This window comes from Eubalaena glacialis, chromosome 13 (assembly GCF_028564815.1).
Source record: "Eubalaena glacialis isolate mEubGla1 chromosome 13, mEubGla1.1.hap2.+ XY, whole genome shotgun sequence".
NCBI classification, from domain to species: Eukaryota; Metazoa; Chordata; class Mammalia; order Artiodactyla; family Balaenidae; genus Eubalaena; species Eubalaena glacialis.
In genome coordinates, this window is record NC_083728.1 from 79,813,916 (window position 1) to 79,821,763 (window position 7,848).

At 38.6% G+C, this 7,848-nt stretch overlaps 1 protein-coding gene across 1 annotated transcript in view; it reads left to right on the plus strand.

Annotated features, from left to right (window-relative positions):
* VKORC1L1 (vitamin K epoxide reductase complex subunit 1 like 1) overlaps nt 1–3,249 on the plus strand; it is a 56,044-nt gene extending 52,795 nt beyond the window's left edge. Inside the window, exon 3 of the mRNA XM_061208196.1 lies at nt 2,591–3,249. Coding sequence (XP_061064179.1) covers nt 2,591–2,817 — 227 coding nt within the window. The 3' untranslated portion in view covers nt 2,818–3,249. The remainder of the gene's footprint in view (nt 1–2,590) is intronic.
* Nucleotides 3,250–7,848: the final 4,599 nt, after the last annotated feature.

Sequence of the window (7,848 nt, forward strand, 5' to 3'; positions counted from 1 at the left end):
TTACAAGCATACTAGAAAATACTATGTAGCCATTGAAGGGAAAAGTAGTGTACAAACCCTGGAAGATACAGACTAGTTTAGTGAAAAAAGCAAATTGTGGTATAATAGATGTAGGATAAGTATATGTTTATATATATGCATGTAAATGCACAGAAAATGGTGTGGTGGTTGGGGGCCAGGGTTGAGACTTTCACTTTTTATTTCATTTAATTGTTTTGTTTGGATTTCTAAAGAATATAAAGTATAAGCCCATATTAAAATAACCTAAGAAAAGCTTTGACTATGTTAATTCTTGGAGATAGGGGTTGAACAAATTTCTGTTTACAATATTTAATTTGTTAATTTCATTATATACACATTTTAAATCATGTGTATCATATGCATCTTTATAAATTTATTTTTATTTATTTATTTTTGGCTGCGTTGGGTCTTCATTGCTGCGCGCAGGCTTTCTCTAGTTGTGGCGAGCGGGGGCCACTCTTCGTTGTGGTGCGTAGGCTTCTCATTGCGGTGGCTTCTCTTGTTGGGGAGCACGGGCTCTAGGCACGAGGGCTTCAGTAGTTGTGGCTTGTGGGTTCTAGAGCGCAGGCTCAGTAGTTGTGGCGTACAGGCTTAGTTGCTCCGCGGCATGTGGGATCTTCCCAGACCAGGGCTCGAACCCGTGTCCCCTGCAGTGGCAGGTGGATTCTTAACCACTGCGCCACCAGGGAAGTCCCCATATGTATCTTTTCTATTCACATTTTATGCATTCACATGCATTTTTAGTGTCAGTGTCTTTACCACTGTGGCACATTTGAACTCCTCAAACATAGTTTTCCAGAGCACATCATCTTCACTCCTTTCTAAGTTGTTCGAGATACAGCCTTTTTTGGTTTTGTTTTGTTTTTTGGTTTTGGCCACACCTCTCGGCTTGCGGGATCTTAGTTCCCCGACCAGGGATCGAACCCAGGTCACCGCAGTGAAAGCACCGAGTCCTAACCACTGGACCACCAGGGAATTCCCATCCTATTAGCTCTTTTAGTCTGCACAACAGTCTTCGGAGGCAGTCATGATTATCATCACAGTTTTACAGTTAAGGAAAAGAGTTGCAGAGAGAGAGTAAATAACTCGCCCATATCATTTTGAAATTAACTTTCTTAGATAAAATTAAGGTGACAGCACTAATTTTTTTTTTTTTTTTTTTTCCAGTTTTTGGCCATACGACACGGCATGTGGGACTTTAGTTAGTTCCCCAACCGGCGGTCGAACCCGCACCCCCTGCAGTGGAAGTGCGGAGTCTTAACCACTGGACTGCCAGGGAAGTCCCTGACAGCATTAATTTCTGAGGTTTTAGATGTTAGCATAGATGAGGTCAGCAAACTATGTTTTTTAGTAAAGGGCCAGATAGGAAATAATTTAGGCTTTTCTGACTGTTGCAACTGCTCAACTCTGTCACTCTAGTGCAAAAGAAGCCATGGACATTACATAGATGAATAAGCGTGGCTGGGTTACGATAAATCTTTATTTACAAAAGCAGGTGGCATAAGTAATGCAACAGCATCTTAGTCTTAAAGAGCCTTGTTAAAGCATCATATTCTCTAGTACTGACTGGTGTTGGGGCAAGTCAGCCCCCATGGCCAAGCTGCAGCCCACAGGCAACTTCTCATTCTACTTGCAGCGGGGATTTCAGCTTCTTAATTAACCTCTTCAAACCACTATCACCTTTTCTTATTTTTTCCTGTTTCTGTGATCCTTATCCATTACTTGCTGGGTAGGAGGGTATAGGTAGTTTAATATGCTCTGCTGTCTCCTCTGTCCTTGAAAATAAATGCACATGTTCTCAATACTGTTGGCTACAGGAAATTACAAAACAATACATGTGAAGATGTCAGATAGCATCAAAAATTCAGGCAAGCCTTTGTCTTGAGAACCAAGCTTAGCACACGTAACTGCCTTTTTTCTTGATCTGGTTTGACCCACATGTGGCCAACTGGCCAAATGCGGTTTCTGTTATGCCCCAGGGTGAGCCCTTTCTGAAATGTTCATCATGATTTTTTTTTTTTTTCTTCAGCAGCATGTTGGTGTAATCATCTCCCATTATGGGTTTTTTTTTTTTTTTGTCTAAACATGGGAAAGCAAATTTTACTTTCCACAGGTGGGGAGTCCACCTATAGCGAAAAGGCCAGGGGGAGGGTCTCACCAAATGTGTCCTGCTTGTATGAGAAGGTTGTGGTCCTCATGTTACTTTATTCATTAGAGGAGGTAGGGCTGTCAGTTTTACAAATCTGCTCATTGCATAATGTGATTGAGAGACTGCATATTTTCTTTGTGTGCCTTAACTGAGGCTGGTTTATGAAATAAGTTAATATTTCATCTAGAATATTGACAAGTCAAAAATATTGCAGCTATAAAACTGGTATCCTATGTGCAGAGTCAACCTGCATAATCTTAACAAAATAGACCTGTAGTTTTTGTCCTCCAATTTCAGAATGTTTTGTTGTAAGACCAGTATTCCAACACTGCAGCAAATCACAAAATGTTACCTTTTAACTCAGAAACTCTCTCTCCAGTGTCAAGGTCTGATTGAGCCAAGTGTCTCTTTCTCTTGCAGGCCTGACAGCAAGTGCAGTTGCAGCTTTAATCCTCATGACATCCTCCATCATGTCTGTAGTGGGGTCTTTGTACCTGGCCTACATCCTGTACTTTGTGCTGAAGGAGTTTTGCATAATCTGCGTCATCACATACGTGCTGAACTTCATTCTTCTTATCATCAACTACAAACGACTAGTTTACTTGAATGAGGCCTGGAAACGGCAACTGCAGCCCAAGCAGGACTAACCACCTGACGAACTCTTAACTGACAGTCTGAAGTCCCTTTTTCCATTAAGTTTATTTTGCAGCAGTTTGGTTGGTTTTTTTTTTTTTTTTTTTTTTTATTTCTTCACAACAGACACTTTCCCTAAGAATCTTAAACTGATTTTTTAAAATCCTGTAAATTAGAAGGGGCTCTAGCTATTTTCTGTGTCAATCTTCATTTTAAATATGGATACAAAAAAACAAAGAGGATACGCCGAGCCAATCAAAGACAAGCTTTAACTTTACTTTGGAGATGTTTCTGAAATAATAAATGTAGCCCTAGCCTCCTTCCCTCAATTGTAATGTGAGCAACCATTGCTAGTAATTCTCTAATGTGTATAAATTAAATTTCAGCTATAACAAATGTGATCATGACATGAAAATATTTTAGAATAGTTACTGTATTAAATATTGCCATGTTTACAACATGTAATGTTTTTAGCTGATGGATTTAAACATGTAGATTCAACTAGAATCCATTCATGTGATATTTGTAAATAAAGGTAGAAATATTGGATCCATCCCTGCAGAACTTACTGTACAGTTTAGTTGAAGTGTAGCAATGAAGAAATGTCAGCTCAACGTTGACTGAAGAAATAGTGAAAATAGTTAAGTCCATACAGAGCATCTTGTGAAAAGCACTGAGAGCTGTGGGTCTAGCATTGACAGCAAAAATAATAGGGTGATTGGTTCCCTTTCATCTCCTTCCTCCAAAAGGAGGAAACTAAATTTGGACATTCAAGTCAAGCTTGTACCTAGTCATAAAACTGGATCAATTATAACATTACAGAATGAGTCATGTGACCAGACTTTCAAGTCCAAGGCCTTCAGGATACTAAAGATGGGAAAATGGGTAGATTTCTTTGGAGAAATGCTGGAAATATTAATATGGCATTTTTAGGTAAAATCTCTTACAACAGTTGAATTTTCATGCAGATTATTTTCCTTAACATTGGTGCCAGTCAACCAAACAGTATTGACTTTAAAATCATCAGTATAAGCCCAGTCGCTCCAGAGTAGGATTGCTCTTGGGTAACTCTGTAGTGTTTTCCCTGTTTCTTTCTACACTAATTAACCAGACGTCTAGTTTAATTGTTTTAGAGTCAGATACTGGATTTGTAAACTTTAGGGCTGACATGCTGCTCAGTTTGCTTAACTGGGAGGAGTACTAAAGGTAGAAATATTTCAAGGTGAAATACAGTACTCTCTCTAATAACTACCCAAATGCAGAGTTTTTGAAAGTGATCTGAATAAACCCAAATGAAATAGTGACAGTATGTTTCTACGGTTAACATCTTATATCAGATTGTTCAAAGTGCCTTCTGTCTTAAATCTCAAACCAAATATTTTTTGTGTTGAACTTGGGCAGAAGTGTCCTTCCTTCCTTTCTTAGCATGAAGTAGAAAACTTGCATTCTATAGAAAGGTTCTGTATGATCATTTTATTCCTTAGATTGAGGAGTAGTAGCCATGTTTTTGCTTCCAATTCCATTCATCATTATTGTAAAAAGAGACCGGTAGCTTTTGAGTGCTTTATTTGCCTTCTTTTGAAGGGAGGGGACAGGCTCTGCTCTGTAAACTGTAATGTGCAGAGTCAGCAACTGTTCAGCAGTTTCCAACTAACTGTCATAATTGATGCAATGTATTCTTCTGGCCCAAGGCAGGTATAAAATCTGAGTTGTAATGTACTTTCAACCAGTTTAAACCAGTTTTGTAAAAGATAGCTTAATTCAGATTTCATCAAGGCTTATGTTCTCCCAAGAATGTGAATATTTCAATGCCTGTTTTATTATCTATGTATTGTTCTTGTTTCTATAGTTAAAGAACTCTAGAAAGCATTGATTAGATGTCTGATATTTATGGAGAAACAAGTCCTAACGCTGGAGAACCGTGCAACAAGGTCGTCTTGTAGCAGTGCTTCCCGCCTACCCAGCAGTTTACTGCTTCTCTTTTCTCCGCTAGAGTGGAACTGGCTTCACGGTGAAGACTTCGTGGTATATATAACTCTGGTCGTGCTAAACAAGTTCCTCGTGTCCCAATTTAAAATTGTTTTTCACCATATTTTGTATCAATCAGCAGAGTAGAGTTAAAGCTTGTCTTGATGTTGCGTTCTTGCGAACATCTTCAACTCTTACATGAGAGAACGTCAGTGTTCAGCCAGACCCTTTGAGTTTTTCCTTTGCTTTTCTAAGCCTTGGGGAAACCACTGTTTCAGTTGTAGAAAAATTGTTGCCACATCCTATGACCCCAGAATTAATATCCTTCTTTTCACTGGGTGATGACCATGTGCTGCCTGAAATACCAGCGTGGTGATGCCCGTATCGCTGTAAGCAAAGGACCTGCCCCTGTCCCCCGCGCCCCCCCCCCACCCCATGCGTGTGATTTGGTATTTTTGCCCGGGAAGAATTTAGGCTTCCCTCTACATCCTCAATTACATCCCAGAAGAGGGGGAAAACCCCATGTTATAAAATCTGAGGGGTATTTTGACTATTTTAGACAGAATATTTAAACACTGCAACATTATTAGCCACCGATGTGGAAGAACAGATTAGGGAAGAAATTGAATTTCTGCTTCTTGGTTTTCAAAATGATTTGTAACAATGAAGCCTCTTATCTACTTGACAGTCCTATCATTTGAAGAAATAAGAGAAGTTGTGGTTAGATGATAAATTCTAGGGAATCTAGGTGGTTTGGAGGGTTTGGTATTTTTCATTGCAGCTAGTTGCTATCAGTGAGGGTAAACGTCTGGTGAAATAACTCAGGTTTAACTAGCTGTGTGCCAGGAATTACTTTTACTTGATGTATAGAGCCTCTCCTTAAATCCATTACTTCTAAGGATGTTGAAAGCACTGACTATTTTCTTACAAAGAGACAAAGATCTATCATTTGGTACAAGAGATCCTTGGACCTACTAGGTAGGATACAGGACCAAGACTACAGTGAAATTAAAACTGTTAGTTGGCTTTAGTTTTCTTGTATTTCATTTATTTTTAAGACTATCAGCAAAAGTGCAAAGTTGTCTTCAGCAAAGCTTGACACCAATGAATGCTGACAGATCTTGTCCTGAAAAATCAGTATTGAACAAATGCCAACAAGAAGCCCACTATCATTTTTGGTAACCTATTTGGGAAGGAATACCTAATATTCAGTCTTTGTCCTCGTGTATTTCTCCCCAACAGGCAAGCACTGGTGAAACATTTCTATTCAGATATTTTAGGCAGCACTTATGATTCCTAATTTGTGAGAGCTACCCTTCAATAAATCAAAGGGGGCGGGGGTAGGAGTCCAGGCTACTTGGTTAAACATTTTTTTCGACAAATTAGCCCAGAAAAGGTGAAATGTTTTGTTATAAAACTATTAAGCATGGCCTAAGTATTAGGTGTATGATCCGTATAGTACGTTCCATCAAAAATATTTATTACTAGTGCTTTAAGCTCCAGAGTAAACATTCATTTAAAATGGAGTTCACTGGGCAGATTTCCCCTTTAATATAGATAGAAATATTCTTTATCAGAGATTTAGGACACAGTTTTGCTAACTGGTAAAAACAAATGTAAATATGTAAGAATGTTTATTTGTTGCACATAACTTTTTGGTATAAAATAAATGTAGAAGTTACCTGTGGAAGTTGTGCTGCCCTCATTCTTATACTGCAGTATTGCATTTCAAAAAAGCAGCAGAAATGAATTCAGTCTTATAAATTATTCTTGAAATTGTTTCTGTAGCTTCATTTCTACAGGTGTACTGAGTTGATTCTTCTCTTAAATTATATGTAACTTAGAGGAGACACAAGCAGAATTCTCAGAGATTCTAGTTCTTGGAATTCCTGTTGATTTATGATGTATGTGGTTGTCGAGAATTAATGAAAAAGATGTTACTGCTTACAGTTCTGTAAGCACACAGAATGTATTAATCAGCTGTTTTTGCACTGCTTTACTTTAGCTCACCTCGAACACTCCACTGTTATAATCTTCTAAAAAGTTAACATCTGTAAGAAAGATGATTCCATTTGAAATGCAGTTAGCCATATTTTATTGAATAGAACAAATGTGCCCTGTTTTAGAACCTTAGGACTTAAGAAATGGACCTTACCTCTAATTTGTAAAACATTTAAGTGTGTTTGTGATGTTTAATTTTTTTTTTAATGTTTGTCAAGTAAAGAGTTTTATATATTATTCCTTGACATTAAACTGGAACACAAAACTTGATTACTTCAAGGGACTTAAGTTTAGTGGTAATGAAAGAAATATGTAACCACTAGAATTCCTAACTTATTATTTGAACTGACTACACTCTCATTTCTTAAAAATGGTCTAAAGATGGCCACTAAAATGAGGTTAAATTATCTGTACTGTTTCTTTCATGGAGCTTGGAAAGGAAGGGTAAAAAAGGGCATGTGTTGAGATGTGAAATCCCCCGCAAGTGAAGTGGATCAAGCTCTGTATTAAGAATTGTATTGTTTCATGGTCTTCTATTTGATTGGACAGTATTTTTCCAAAGCTTTCAGCTTTAAACCAAGATAGATGAACACTGAACTCTTACAAACAGTGTGCCTTATTTGCCTTAATGGAGCCTGTGGAAGAGGAGGAGGAGGAAAGATTCCATAAGGAAAGACCATCCTCAGGAGCAGAGCGGGTGGCGTCACCCAGAGGTACAAAAGCCTGTCCTACTTGTCTGCAGGCCCAGCCCGTTTATAGAGGCCTCATCACATTCACTGGAGTCAGCTGTGATGGCCCAGTGGGCTTCTACGCCCATCTATCCCTCTCAGTCCAGAAAAAACTATGGCTGAGGTTGGAAGAACGTCCCAGAAGAACTGGTAACCTCTCAGCTCCCTTCCAATTCTGACATTCCTCAACTCTTACCTTTCTTATGCTTACATGTCAGCTTAACTCTGGACACTGGTACCTCGACCTTGTGCATTATTCCAGCATGATACTACTTTCTGTGAATTTGCTGGGACTTCGGCTTATCTGTGGAGTTACTAGCACTTGTCTTTTACTGTCACCCACTCAAG